General features: G+C 37.2%; 1 protein-coding gene across 2 annotated transcripts; it reads right to left on the bottom strand.

The window, feature by feature from the left end:
* Positions 1–276: 276 nt before the first annotated feature.
* On the bottom strand, positions 277–15,676 carry LOC110672253 (probable protein phosphatase 2C 10). Of its 2 annotated transcripts, XM_021834978.2 has the most exons (6): positions 15,357–15,676; positions 15,094–15,188; positions 14,152–14,391; positions 13,763–14,039; positions 934–1,088; positions 277–774 (listed from the first exon to the last, which is right to left on the bottom strand). In XM_021834978.2, the coding sequence occupies exons 2-6, from the start codon at positions 15,124–15,126 to the stop codon at positions 634–636; spliced, it is 846 nt and encodes a 281-aa protein (XP_021690670.1). In that variant the 5' UTR covers positions 15,127–15,188; positions 15,357–15,676; the 3' UTR covers positions 277–633. The 2 variants fall into 2 exon arrangements, with proteins under 2 accessions (XP_021690670.1, XP_021690673.1); XM_021834981.2 differs by lacking the exon at positions 15,357–15,676 and having other exon boundaries at positions 14,152–14,384.
* Between the last annotated feature and the right edge of the window lie 192 nt (positions 15,677–15,868).

Consider the following 15,868-nt stretch of genomic DNA (forward strand, 5'->3'; position numbering starts at 1 on the left):
CAGTAAACACAGCACATTAACCAATTTAATGAACGGTCAAAGCAACAGTAATCATAGTTTCAACAAAATGAAAAATTAGAAAAAAAGATTTTGGCATAATTTTATTACATTTATTTGAACTGATTGGTTAATCTGTCAACCGATGGACAGGCTCTCAAAAGGCAAAAATTTTGGGGATTTGCTCTCAAAGCTAGAAAGACAATCTTGAGAACAAAAACAAAGAAAGGGGGATGTCCTTCACTGTACCCTACTGCATTAATCTGGGAAGTCACTCCAAGCACAATCAAAACCATAATCTTCATTAAAAAAAATTAACAAAGAAAGAGAGATATAATCTTCTGTGCTGATTATAAGACAATGTACACAAGATTTCTAATTCAATTTCATAAAGCAATCAAACAATTTCAAACACCAGAACCTAATCAATAAAATAAATTTACAAAGGCTGGGGTGTTGGGGAGTCTTCTGTCTTTCCCTTCGTTTGCCACGTTACAACCTATTGCAGAACCTTATGGTTACCCAACCAAGTATGTATTCGTCGTTTGTCTAATCCACAAATTGGCAACCCGTGTGAAGGAACTTCTATAATAGGTATATACGCGACACCAGGATAACGATAGTTTTCAATAGGCGTCACCTCCTAAACCTAACAACAACACAAGATATATCATCTTTACTGTCCCTTCTCACTGCCTCAGCTGTTAACTGCTTAGCTGCTTTTAATGGATCTTTAATCTTTCTTGCGATATCAACAGCCTCTTGATTTGACACCACCTGGATTATTTGCAACAAAAAAGAGGCAAAAAAGAAAAAAAACTTTTATGGACATCTCCCTGATACCAGCATGTTAACATAATCTAATGAAGTCTCTAGAGTAAAGAATGGCTAGTACTAACTCTACCAAGAGAAGAAAATTAATCTGAAATAATTTACCTTCCAAAGGCCATCACTTGCAAGGATTAAGATATCTACATTGTTATCTATAATGGTGTCTTGTATGTCAGGGTCTGATCGCAGATGTGATTTAAGGTTCCTGTCTCCAAAAGCACGAGAAACTGCCAGCTGCCCATTAACTCTAGGGACATCTCCTGAAAATAAGTTACATAATATGAATATTAGCCTGACTGCCAATCGTATTTGATTAAACCCACAAGTCAACATTTGAAAAGTAAATAAAAAGAACAATCAAAGCTTCTTGCCTATCTTTATAAGCTTCTATGAGGTGATTTCATGCTGCAATCAGTGACATGCAAAATAGAGAAGAAATATGCAGATTTTATCCTAGGATAAAATCATTTTTCAAATGTTGAAAAGTTGATAGCAAAGTTCCTATTGATCACAAATACAGATATCCCACATTTTTTAGCAAAAACAAAAATAAGGCAATTTTTTCCTGTAAAAAGATACAGCTGGCAGTAGAAAGTTTAGGAATGGTCCTTATATAATACAAAATAATGCACTGCCAAATTCCAATGGAGATGGAAACTAACCATAAAACAAGCAAATGACACCCTTCCAAATTCCAACTGACCTTGAATTGTAAGAGAGCAAAGTCACGACTCAATTTGGACAAGTGACAAGGTTCCTCAGGAAATGAAGAGAAGGAACTATTTACAATATTTATCAGTTAAAAAGTATCATAATGCTTTCAAAGATTAATGAAGGATTAACCAATCAGATGAGAAGCCCCTCAGAAATCTTTCATGATAATTAAGTTATTACTAGAAGTTAAGAGTATCCCACAGAGCTATACTTAATGCCAACAGTTAAAGTGAGTGAAGTCATTCTCAAGTCATTGAAATCCTTGTCCAGTACCCTTAGCCTCAGTGACATGAAAATGCCTTAAAAGATTTCAGGCCACCAAGGCCCTAAGATAACAAGAGCACAGTGACATGGAAAACTATGATTTTCCCAATGCTCTTATCAAGTATCCTTAACACAGGTGATAAAAGAAAAAAATATGCATGGCCACTTTCAATGTAAAAGGGACTTAGAGAGGCAGAGAGCTTACTGCTACAAAACTAAAATTTTGAACAATATTTGTGGATAATTCTACGCTGCCTTACTTGTGAAAAAAAGCAAGTAATTTTTATTTTTTGCTCTGATGCAAATCAAGATTGACTAGCAGGCACATATATTATAATCTGAATGATGCACCTAACTCAAGACAGCAAATAGACATATCCAAAGCTTGTGCTAGAATGGATCATCAACTACAAACCCATTCTAGAATTGGAGGCCTCCACCTTCCCCTATGGAATGGATGCTTAGCTGATAGTGAAAAGTTAAATCTTTCTTAAGAATACCATTCATGTAAGCTTCAGTGTAACACCCCTATTTGCATAGCCTGCTACATTCGGTCCAGACAATTAAGGGCTTTAGAATCATGTCTAAGATACCTAAACAAGCCCAGAACGAAAATAATTAGTGACCACCTGATAGGTAAGTATAAATAAGAAAAACAAAACATAAAAGGTTAAATGAGCTGGGAGTCACAGCGATGGGTGAAGGCCATCGTAACCCGAATTTTGAATTGGAAAATGTGACGCTGCGGTCCTGAGGACTATTGCGAACACAGTAGAAAAGAGAAAATCACAGAAAAGAATTGTTAAGTAGGTCAAATAATTAGGTCAGGGATCCGGAAGAAATATCCAATAACTTGCAAACCGGATTGAATCAGCGAAGGGCAATTTGATCAATTCACCCCTAGAGCTGACTCCTGACCTAACTGTCCAATAAAATCAGAGAAACGAAAATTTCGGAGCCGAGAAATTAATTAAAGAACCAAGGAAAAATAAATGAAAAAGAAAAAAAAATAATAAAAGTCAAATTTATCTTCTTCCCATTTTGGTTGCTGTCTCTCTCTTCCAAATTCTCTCTCAAACCTCCATTGTCACCCCAAACTCCAAGCTTGAAATTGTTTACTCTCCCCATAAATCTTTCCCTAAACTAATAGAAAACCTTAATTTAAGTCATTATTTGGAGAGTGGACGGAAGAAAGACAAGAAAGAGAAGAAATAAAGAAAGAATCTCAAGCCTTGAAAAGCATCACATAAGGTTAGTGAGGTTCTTCTCATACCTCTCTTTACATACATGCTTAAGCACTTCAAATAAGCTAGAAATTGTGTAAAATAAGATAAACATGGCATGTTAGGGAACTAGGGTAAATTCGGCAGCCATGGGATTTGAGTGGGGATGATATATTTAGTTTAATAGATGATGTATATAAGTATAATGGAGATCGTAAGTGTGATTGGAATACCTTAATTTTATTAATTGTGTTCATGGTGAAATTAGGTTTCTTAACCTCTTGAAAAATTGAAAAAATTTGGGGAAATGATCAATTGACCTTAATTGAGATGAGAAATGGTCAATTAGGACCATTTGTGATGTGTTTGAATGGGTAGAATGAGATTACAATTCGGATTGGTTAGGGTCACTATTCTGGTAGCTTGACCTAGGTCCCTTTCAGGGACCAAAACTGAAAATTTACCAACCCAATTGGTGTGAGACCAATTGGGAATGAAAATAGACACATAATGATACATTTTTCATTTAGGAATCATGCCCAGAAAATGACCATAACATAGTGAACAATTAGGTCAAAACCAGATGTAGTGCACTACCACTGTACCAAAATGACCAAATGAACAATTGGCCATAACTTGGGCTATACAGATCCAAATGACCTGATTTTTGTGGCATTGGAAAGGTATGGCATAGCATTACGACTTTCATGAAGAACACAAACCAAATTCTGCCCATAACCCAGTCATTTTGCTACCCAAAGTTAGTGATCCAAAACTGTCAGAACCAAATTAAATGCCAAGAAATTCTTGTTAGACCAATCCGGCCAACCATGTTCAAATGGCCATAACTTGAGATACAAAACTCCAAATGGAGTGATTCAAAAAAAGGAATTAAAGTTAAGACAATAAGGAACAAGTTTTATGAGGAACACTTTGCCAAATTTCTACAGCAACATGAAAAATGGAAAAGTACAAAACAGAACATCAAATCTAGAAATTTTGAAATTGTACCTAAGAGACAACAAATTTGAAGAAACAATCAAAACCAACAAATTTGGCACCAAAATGTGGTATGTGGGTATAAGTGAATTTCCCATACCTATTAAGCATAAGAAAGTCAACATATTGATATGAATATTAACTCCGAAATGAAAATTTCCAAGAACGTTAGTTTAAACATATTGGGGCTAGAATTGAGTATATATGAATTAATTATTAGATTTATTGTGAGATAAGGTACTGAAACACTGTTAATTGTGTGTTTCAGCTGAAAAAGACCTGGAAGGGACAAAGGACTGAGTCAAAACCTAGAGGCGACTCATATCAGGTCTTTGCACAGTAAATTTTGTTTAAATATATGATTCTTGAAAATTTATTTTTTTTGAGTTAATTATGAATTGTGTTGCCATTTATGATTGTGAATATGACTTTGGAAATTGATCAAATTTCTCATAAATTATTTGAATAAATTGTTTTGAATTGATTTTGTGTTCACACTTAGCATAACAGTATCACATTATTCCTCCTCCATTTATGGGGTTGAGATCATTTATTTTCCTTCCTCTCTGACTTGCCAGTCGAGGTTGAAATCGGATGAGTACTCATTAGCTAGCTAGCCACCTCCCTCATTGACTTCGATTAGTGAGGTTGTAGATTGCTTTGTTGTGGTATACAATACGGCATTGATCGAAAATTTTGTGTCATGACTTAAGTTATGTATGGATTGAAAACATTGCATTTATTAAATTGTTTGACCAAAATTGTGCTATAATGAGCTTTGAAAAATTGTGAAATATGATTGTGAGATTTTTGAATTGTGAATTGTTTATAAATGTTTTATATTATGCATTTTATATTTTATTGAGCACCACTGAGTATTTTTATACTCAGCGATAGCTTCTTTTGCTGTCATAGATTGAGGCAAGGAAAAAGCAGCAGAGTGAGCTGCTGATTTTGGAGACTACTCAGATACTTTTGTACGGGTAACTAATTACACCCTTGTAATTAGTTGATATAAATAATTTTATAGTCATATGTACTTTTGTAAGTGAGCAGTTGTACAGTTAATATGTAATAATATGGTCTTTTAGCTTTTTATGTTGTAAACTAAATTGTGAATGAAATCAAATATTTTAAATGCAAATATTATGAATTGTGGAAATTGGATGGATTTGTGTTGATTGAGTGATTTGGTGGTTGAGATTTGATGAAGTGCTATTATTGGAAGTGTTTTCCACAGGTAAAATTTTTTGTTTTTCTCAATTATTGCCGGCACTCTGCCGAAATTTTTCCAGAATTTGCAGAAAAATAAAATTGATAAAAAATTTTACAAAGCTTTTCAACTTCAATTAAATGTTTTTAGTTCCTACAAAAAATGCTCACCACTTTCAAAAAGTAAGAAAATGGTTCATAAATCCCTTGTAGTATACTTAATGGGTTATCGGTAGGTGAAGTTCGGTAAGTCATTAGGTATACTACAGGATTATGTTATGCCTTACAGAGGGGTAAGGTGTGACATGTTTTAGTGGTATCAGAGCATGATTTTGAAATGAATTTTGATTGTGTATGTGCATATTTCCTTTGACAAGTACAACTACTCAAGTCTCCTAAATTGATACATATGACATATTTACATCATGAATATGCACTAATGGAGGTCAACCTATTGTGTTGTTATCAGGAAGTAGAAAATTTTTGAAGCGGAATGGAAGAAGAAGATCATTCCGTAGAACAATCTGTCGAGGCTGAGGCACCAGGGGAAGCCCTAGCACTCCAGAACGTGAGTGGGTCAACCACTCCAGCTCTTCCTCAAGCACCGCAGTTTCCTACTCAATTTGCACAGCAGATGGCTGCGTTCTTTCAACAAATAGCGGGAAATGTGCCACCACAAGCTCATATGCAAGCACCTGCAGCTCAACCACAGCCCCCGGCTCGACAGTATGAAAAATTAATGAAATTTGGGGCTACTGAGTTCAAGGGCATTGTGGACCCACTAGAAGCAGAACAGTGGCTAGAACGGATGGAAAGGGTATTCAGAAAGCTGCAATGTGCTGAGGAATTAAAATTTGAATACTTAGTATCTCCTGCAAGGGGATGCGTATGAATGGTGGAAGACAATCCCCCACAGTCTGGTTGAGCCACCTGTTCTTACATGGGCAGATTTCTTGAGGGAGTTCAGACAGAAATGGGTCCCCGATACCTATGTTGACATGAAAGTGCAAGAATTTTTGAATCTGAAGCAAGGGGACAAGACCATAGCAGAATATGAACGAGATTTTTCAAGGCTAAGCCACTATACTAGAAGCTTGGTCTCTACCCCCAGAGACAGATGTAAGAGGTTTGAGGCCGGGTTAAGGCCTACATTGAGAATGCAAGTAGTGGGTTTTCGACATTAGAATTTCTCTGAGTTGATATCGCAAGCCTTGGAATGTGAGAGGATAGAAATGGAAGGGTCAGTGAAGAAGAATACCCAAGAGAAAGAGAAAACCGAGAAAGCTACTGGCCAACCTACTGAGAGCAGTTCTGGGAAGCGGGAAACAATCTGGGGGATCCGACTCCCGCAGATCTGGTAGAGGCCGATTCTCTGGCCAAAGACCACCCCGTTCTGGTCAGCAGACTCAACAGGCATCTCGGCGAGCGTTATCAGTCCAACAGTGTGAAACTTGTGGTAGAACACACGGTGGGGTGTGTTTTAAGGCCACCGGTGCATGTTTTAACTATGGAGGGAGCGGACATTTCGCCAAGAATTATACTAATCCGCGCCGATCTGGACCTCCTGCCACATCTGAGGGATCAGCCCAAGCCTCTACTCCAAGAGGGTCACATCCATCTGGTAGAGGTAGAGGCAGAGATAGGGGTAGCACCCCAGGAAGTCAAAACACTGTTAACCAGCCAGAACCCACTGGCGAACCAGTCAAAGTGTACACAATGCGTCAGAGGGAGGAGGCTGAAACATCAGATGTAGTAGCTGGTCTTTTCTCTATCCTTGACCAAGACGTATATGTGCTATTTGATCCCGGCTCCACACATTCGTATATCAGTGCTAGTGTGATTTGTTCTACTGCTATTCCGTGTGTAAGAATAGACTATGATGTGCCGTAACTAGTCCATTAGGCCAGGAGGTCGGTGTAAATAGAATATATAGGGATTGTCCTTTAGTGATCCAAGGACACACTTTTTTGTCCAACCTGATTGAAATGCCCTTCAGAGATTTTAACATCATCTTGGGCATGAATTGGTTAGCCAGGCATCACGCTATGATTGACTATAGACTGAAGACAGTCACTTTTGGTCTTCCCCAAAATGGTGATGTGGTAATACACGAGGAAAGGCAATTATTGCCATCAAATATCATTTCAACTGCACTAGCCAGAAAGATGATTAGAAAAGGGTGTGAAGCATACTTGGCACATGTGATGGACACCCGAGTGGGGAGTCCAGCGTTAAGGGACATCCCTACTGTATGTGATTATCCGGACCTGTTTCCTGATGAGTTGCTAGGATTGCCTCCGGAGAGAGAGATGTAGTTTGAGATTGATGTCATGCTTGGTGTGGACCCAATCTCCATAACATCATATAGAATGGCACCGGTAGAACTGAAAGAATTGAAAGTACAGTTGCAAGAGTTACTGGACAAGGGCTTTGTCCGCCCTAGTGTGTCACCTTGGGGAGCGCCAGTGCTATTTGTTAAGAAGAAATATGACTCTCCGCTTATGTATTGACTACAGGCAGTTGAATAAGGTGACAATAAAGAATAGACATCCATTGGCCCGCATTAATAATTTGTTTAATTAGTTGAGGGGTGCAGCTGTGTTCTCCAAGATTGACCTGAGATCGGGTTATTATCAGTTGAAGGTCCAAGAGCAGAGTATCCCTAAAACTGCTTTTAAAACCCGCTATGGCCATTATGAGTTCCTGGTTATGCCATTAGGGTTAATAAATGCTCCAGCTGCTTTTATGGATCTGATGAACACTATCTTCAGACCATATCTCGACCACCTTGTAGTGGTGTTTATTGATGACATCTTGATTTATTCGAGGAGTGCAGAGGAGCATGATAGACATCTGCGGATTGTACTGCAGACTTTGAGGGAGAAACAGCTATATGCAAAATTGTCGAAATGTAAATTTTGGCTGAAAGAAGTATCCTTCTTGGGGCATATAGTATCAGCTGAGGGCATCAAAGTAGATCCAAGTAAGATAGAAGCTGTCCTGAATTGGAAGCCACCTAGAAATGTTATAGAGATTCGCAGTTTTCTGGGTCTAGCTGGATATTACCGCCATTTTGTGAAAGGGTTCTCCATGTTGGCATCTCCATTGACCAAGCTACTTTGAAAAGATGTGAAATTTCAGTGGACTGACAAATGCCAGCAGAGTTTTGATGCATTGAAGAAATGTTTGACTGAGGCTCCAATCCTGACTTAACCTACCACGGATAAAGAATACACAGTATATAGCGATGCTTCTCACAATAGGTTAGGCTGTGTACTGATGCAAGATCGGAATGTCATTGCATATGCATCATGCCAGCTGAAATCGCATGAGAAGAATTATCCAACACATGACTTGGAGCTAGCAGCTATTGTTTTTGCTGTTAAGATTTGGAAACACTACTTATATGGGGAGAAGTGTTACATCTACACAAATCATAAGAGTTTGAAGTATCTGGGCACTCAAAAAGAGCTGAATTTGAGACAGAGATAATTAGAATTGATTAAGGACTATGATTGTTTGATGAACTATGATTGTTTGATAGACTATCAGCCAGAGAAGGCAAATGTTGTAGCTGACGCCTTAAATCGCAAGACTATGACAAGTCTAAGAGTTTCTCCTTTGTCTATGGTACATGAGTTGAGAGCATTGCATGCCAGCTTAGAAATTAATGATGAGGGGCAAACAGCAGTTACATGGCATGTACAGCCAGTGTTGATTGATCAGATCAGAATGGCTGCTCAGAATGATAAAAAATATCAGAAGCTATTAGAAGAAGTCAGACAAAGCAAAAAACCAGAATTCTCAGTGAGAGATGACGGCCTACTGCTACACCAGGGCAGAATATGCATTCCCAATTATGTTGATTTGAGACAGATCATTATGAAGGAAGCACATGAGTGTCCTTTTACTATGCACCCTGGTGGTACTAAAATGTATAGATGGCTGAAAAAGCATTACTGGTGGATGGATATGAAAAGAGATGTAGCAGAATTTGTTTCCAAATGCCTAACTTGTCAACAAGTGAAGGCAGAGCATCAAGTACCAGCTGGGTTGTTACATCCACTGCCAGTACCTGAATGGAAATGGGAGAGGATAACTATGGATTTTGTGATGGGACTTTCGAGGACACAGAAGAGCCATGATGCAGTATGGGTCATTGTTGACAGACTGACCAAGTCTGCTCATTTTATGCCAGTCCGGATGGACTATAGTTTAAATAGATTGACCACATTGTACATAGATGAGTTTGTGAGACTGCATGGAGTGCCATTATACATTGTATCTGACAGAGATCCTAGGTTCACTTCTAGATTCTGGGGTAGTCTGCAGAGAGCCCTAGAAACTAGATTGAACTTTAGTACGGCATTCCACCCACAGACAGATGGCCAATCTGAGAGGGTAGTTCAGATTTTGGAGGACATGCTACGAGCTTGTGTGATTGAGTTTGAGGACAGTTGGGACACACACTTGCCTCTGATTGAGTTTGCTTATAACAACTACCAATCAAGTATTGGAATGCCTCCATATGAAGCTCTGTATGGCAGAAAATGTAGAACTCTGTTGTGTTGAGATGACGTGGGTAAAAGAAAGATGATTGGGCCCGAAATTGTTCAGCAGACTGAAGAGAAAATCAGATTGATCAGAGATCCACTCAAGGCTGCATCAGATCGTCAAAAGTCCTACATTGATTTGAAGAGACGAGACATTGAGTATACAGTGGGTGAGAAAGTATTCCTCAAGGTTTCCCCTTGGAAGAAAATTATGAGATTTGGCAAAAAGGGGAAACTAAGTCCTCTTTTCATTGGGCCATATGAGGTTCTGGAGAGAGTAGGTCCTTTGGCATACCGTTTAGCATTACCTCCAGAGTTAGAGAAGATACATAATGTCTTTCCTGTATCGATGTTGAGGAGGTATAGATCCGACCCATCTCATGTGTTATTAGTGGAAGAAATTGAAATAAATTCAGAACTCATATATGAGGAAGAACCCATAGAGATTATGGCTTATGAGGTGAAGCAGCTAAGGAACAAGCAGATACTGTTGATTAAGGTGCTGTGGAACCATCATTCAGGCCAAGAGGCTACTTGGGAACGAGAGGAGAACATGAGGAGACAACACCCACAGCTGTTCAGAGACTAATGCCAGGTAAAATTTCGAGACAAAATTTATTTTAAGGGGGGGTGAATTGTAACACTCCTATTTGCATAGCTTGGTACATTTTACTGTTTCAGTGACCGGTGTCGATCCAGACAATTAAGGGGATTAGAACCATGTCCAAAACACCTAGAAAAGCCCAGAACGAAAATAATTAGTGACCACCTGATAGGTAAGCATAAATAAGAAAAACAAAACATAAAAGGTTAAATGAGCCGGGAGTCACAGCGATGGGTGACCTTCCCGGAAAGTGACTGCGAAGGCCATCATAACCCGAATTCAGAATTGGAAAATGTGACGCCGCAGTCCTTAGGACTATTGCGAACACAGTGGAAAAGAGAAAATCACAGAAAAAAATTATTAACTAGTTCAAATAATTAGGTCAGGAATCCAAAAGAAATATCGAATAACTTGCAAACCCGATTAAATCAGCGAGGGGCAATTTGGTCAATTCACCCCTAAAGCTGACTCCTGACCTAACTGTCCAATAAAATAAGAGAAACGAAAATTTCGGAGCCAAGAAATTAATTAAAGAACCAAGGAAAAATAAATGGAAAAGAAAAAAAAAATAAAAGTCAAATTTATCTTCTTCCCATTTTGGTTGCCGTCTCTCTCTCCCAAATTCTCTCTCAAACCTCCATTGTCATCCCAAACTCCAAGCTTGAAATTGTTTCCTCTCCCCATAAATCTTTTCCTAAACTAGTAGAAAACCTTAATTTAAGTCATTATTTGGAGAGTGGACGAAAGAAAGACAAGAAAGAGAAGAAAGGAAGAAAGAATTTCAAGCCCTGAAAAGCATCACATAAGGTTAGTGAGGTTCTTCCCATACCTCTTTTTACATGCATGCTTAAGCACTTCAAATAAGTTAGAAATTGTGTAAAATAAGATAAACATGGCATGTTAGGGAACTAGGGTAAATTCGGCAGCCATGGGATTTGAGTGGGGATGATATATTTAGTTTAATAGATGATGTATATAAGTGCAATGGAGATAGTAAGTGTGATTGGAATACCTTAATTTTATTAATTGTGTTCATGGTGAAATTAGGGTTCTTAACCTCTTGAAAAATCGAAAAATTTTGGGAAAATGATCAATTGACCTTAATTGAGGAGAGAAATGGTCAATTGAAACCATTTGTGATGTGTTTGAATAGGTAGAATGAGATTACAATTCGGATTGGTTAGGGTCACTATTCTGGCAGCTTGACCTAGGTCCCTTTCAGGGACCAAAACTGAAAATTTACCAATCCAATTGGTGTGAAGTCAATTGGGAATGAAAATAGACACATAATGACACATTTTTCATTTAGAAATCATGCCCAGAAAATGACCATAACATAGTGAACAATTAGGTCAAAACCGGATGTAGTGCACTGCCACTGTACCAAAATAACCAAATGAACAGTTCTGTTTATTTGGCCATAACTAGGGCTATACAGGTCCAAATGACCTGATTTTTGTGGCATTGGAACGGTATGACATAGCACTATAACTTTCATGAAGAACACCAAACCAAATTCTGCCCATAACCAAGTCATTTTGCTATCCAAAGTTAGTGATCCAAAACTGCCAGAACCAAATTAAGTGCCCAGAAATTCTGGGTAGAGCAATCCAACCAGCCATGTTCAAATGGCCATAACTTAGACTACAAATCTCCAAATGGAGTGATTCAAAAAAAAGAATTAAAGTTAAGACAATAAAAAACAAGTTTTATGAAGAACACTTCACCAAATTTCCACAGCAACATGACCAATGGAACAGTACAAAACAGAACATCAAATCTAAAAATTTTGAAATTATGCCCAAGAGACATAAAATTTGAAGAAACAATCAAAACCAATAAATTTGGCACCCAAAATGTGATATGTGGGTATAAGTGAATTTTCCATACCTATTAAGCATAAGAAAGTCAACATATTAATATGAATAGTAACCCCGAAATAAAAATTTCCAAAAACATTAGTTTAAGCATATTGGGGCTAGAATTGAGTATATATGGATTAATTATTGGATTTATTGTAAGATAAGGTACTGAAACACTGTCAATTGTGTATTTTAGCTGAAAAAGACCCGGAAGGAACAAAGGACTGAGTTAAGGCCTAGACGCGACTCATATCAGGTCTGTGCACAGTAATTTTTGTTTAAATATATGATTCTTGAAAAATTTGATTTTTTTGAGTTAATTATGAATTGTGTTGCCATTTATAATTGTGAATATGACTTTGGAAATTGACCAGATTTCTCACAAATTATTTGAATACATTGTTTTAAATTGATTTTGTGTTCACACTTAGTTTGACAGTATCACATTATTCCTTCTCCATTTATGGGGTTGATATCGTTTATTTTCCTTCCTCTTTGGCTTGCCAATCAAGGTTGAGATCGGATGAGTACTCATTAGCTAGCTAGCCACCTCCCTCATTGATTTCGATTAGTGAGGTTGTAGATTGCTTTGTCGTGGTGTACAATACGGCATTGATCGAAAATTTTGTGTCATGGCTTAAGTTGTGCATAGATTGGGAACACTGCATTTATTAAATTGTTTGACCAAAATTGTGTTATGATGAGCTTTGGAAAATTATGAAATGTGATTGTGAGATTTTTGAATTGTGAATTATTCATAAATGTTTTATATTATGCATTTTATATTTTATTGTATACCACCGAGTATTTTTATACTCAGCGATAGCTTCTTTTGCTGTTGCAGATAGAGGCAAGGAAAAAGCAGCAGAGTAAACTGCTGATTTTGGGGACTACTCAAATACTTTTGTACGTGTAACTAATTACACCCTTGTAATTAGTTGATGTAAATAATTTTATAGTGATATGTACTTTTGTAACTGAGCAGTTGTACAGTTAATATGTAATAATATAGTCTTTTGGCTTTTTATGTTGAAAACTAAATTATGAATGAAATCAAATATTTTAAATGCAAATGTTATGAATTGTGGAAATTTGATGGATTTGTGTTGATTACTTGATTTGGTGGTTGAGATTTGATGAAGTACTATTATTGGAAGTGTTTTCCACAGGTAAAATTTTTTGTTTTTCTCAATTACTGCCAGAACTCCATCGAAATTTTTTCAGAATTTGCGGAAAAATAAAATTGGTAAAAAATTTTACATAGTTTTTCAACTTCAATTAAATGTTTTTAGTTCCTACCAAAAATGCTCACCACTTTCAAAAAGTAAAAAAATGATTCATAAATCTCTTGTAGTGCACTTAATGGGTTATCGGTAGGTGAAATTCGGTATATTAGGTATACTACGGGATCATGTTATGCCTTACAGAAGGGTAAGGTGTGACATTCAGATTAGCACATGTCAAAACAAATTTGTTTTCTAGTAATGGCTAATGTTAAAAAACCTGGCATGTTTGAGACAAAGCCACCCCTGTGCTCTATGCTTCCTCGTTCAGTGTTAGGTTCATGGTCTGTACTCATTTGAATTGCCTGACCCCCTCTTGAAAGTACAGCTCTAGAATCACCAACATTAGCTACCCATAATCTTTGACCATTTATCAAAATTGCAGTAACAGCTGTGGACCCACCTCGCCCCAAGTCAGAATCATGAGAAAGAATTGCCTGGTCAGTCCTCTCATAGGCTTTTGAGATAGATCTGTTGAGGTCAACCCAGAACTCTTCCTATCATGATGAAATGAGAAAGTGTTAAAAGTACACCCTTCCTAAAATATTGTGTAACTAACTTAAACCAAAATGTTTGGATGGCCATTAGAAGTTCAGAGCAATGCCACACCTCATTCAGGATATTGGAAAACAAATGCTTCTGTAGGTATGCAGGCACACCATCTCCCAAATGGCCATCATAAATAGCAAAAAGCCCCAATTCATGTTCTTGAATCTGCACAAACTTAGCAACGTGATAATCCTCCATGGGATGATTAGCTTTCCCTTTTATTAGGCTGAAACCATAGTTGACTGAACCCTCATGGCTTTTTCCCTTACCAGAGCTTGATGATGAACGTCCTCCTACATGCTATATGGAAAACAATCTCAATTATGTTTGACACAGCCCAGAGACATAGGGATATGAGAATAAGCAGCAATGAGTTCCAAGTCCATAACTGCTAAGAGGAGGCAGTAGCAGTGGCATTGTAAAGAGAAATGATAGATCCATATAGTTCCAACTTCCATGCAAATGAACCATATAAGTTACTGGATGGATAATGAAAGAAGGTAAGGAAACTAGCAACCATATTTTCTTTTTGAGTTTTTGAGAAGTGGTTGGATAGAACAATTTAATAATGCAAACCTCTGAGTACAAATAACCTTCAAAAACAGTTTATGTATAACAGCATGAAATCACTTACACCCTGCAATTTAGCGGGCAGTTTTAATTTTCGAGGCGTAGGATAACTCACCATAAAGGTAAACACTCCAAAGCACTAAAATACATCAAATAACCCAAGTCTAAGAAGCAAGATAAGATCACCAGAGCATTACTCATTCCGTCACACCCAACTCTCGATATGATGATTACCTCAATCCCCAAGTAGGTAAACTAACCTCCATCCACTAGAATCCCACAATTGAACCCCAAAAGGAACAGAATTTTGCAGAACTTCCCTAGCTTCGTACTTCAGTAACATTTTTAACAGCCTAATTCCATACCAGAGAAGAAATTAATATCTTTATCTTTTCTTTTCTTTCTTTTTTTGCCAAAAATTAATATCTTTACCTGGGAACCACCAAAACAGCACAACTTATTCATGGGATCAAAACTGCGAAACCACCTCCAACTTGTTCAATTAAATTCCACAATCCACCTACAATCTGCACCATCAAAATTCAAAATCGATAATACCAAGAAAACATAGGCACACAAAAACCCAATTAAAAAAAAAATTTCCCAAAACCTGAGAGACTATCAAAGAACAAAAAAAAAACTGGGTATTAAAGAATTACCTGCAAGATACCAATTAAGAGCTAAAAATGGGTTACCTTGGCTTATAGTTGTTGCTTGGTCGAAGGTGTAATTGTTGCTCTCTTCCTCAAGCTTCTTATTAGTTGGCGCAAGCAATTGAATAAAGTAATGCTAATAGAGAAATGAAAAAAGAATTGAAAAACATATTATTATGGTAAATTTTGATATAAAAAGAAAGGGTTTAGGCGAGATAGAAAGGAATCAAAGAACAGTTATGGTGATCGATTGGTGTAACCGTCCTGGATGGAGAGTCTTTGCAGCCAGAGAGAAGAAAGAGAGAGAGAGAAAAAAAAATACTAAAGAAAAGGCCGCCACTAAAGCAGACTCTTTTCTGTTGACTTTGCCGCCTCCACTGTTTAATAATCTGTTTCTTTCACTTTTATTAGCCCTTGTAGTACATCGTACATCTTCTTGCACATGCTATCAATTTAAATATGTTCAATTTCAAATTATATTTTATAATAATTTTGTTGATTATTTTTTTAGAATTAACAGATTTATAGGATAAAGGGTAAATATGTCTAAATTT

The sequence above is a fragment of the Hevea brasiliensis genome, chromosome 16 (assembly GCF_030052815.1).
Source record: "Hevea brasiliensis isolate MT/VB/25A 57/8 chromosome 16, ASM3005281v1, whole genome shotgun sequence".
Taxonomy (NCBI): domain Eukaryota; kingdom Viridiplantae; phylum Streptophyta; class Magnoliopsida; order Malpighiales; family Euphorbiaceae; genus Hevea; species Hevea brasiliensis.

Bases quoted from the DNA above. Each gene is read 5' to 3' on its own strand.
- LOC110672253 (XM_021834978.2), bottom strand. From the start codon at position 15,126: ATGAATAAGTTGTGCTGTTTTGGTGGTTCCCAG. The intron at 14,040-14,151 runs GTGTGGCATTGC...TCATCATGATAG, and splicing joins TTTCCAATATCCTGAATGAG to GAAGAGTTCTGGGTTGACCT. The intron at 775-933 runs GTAAATTATTTC...CAAATAATCCAG, and splicing joins CAAGTGATGGCCTTTGGAAG to GTGGTGTCAAATCAAGAGGC.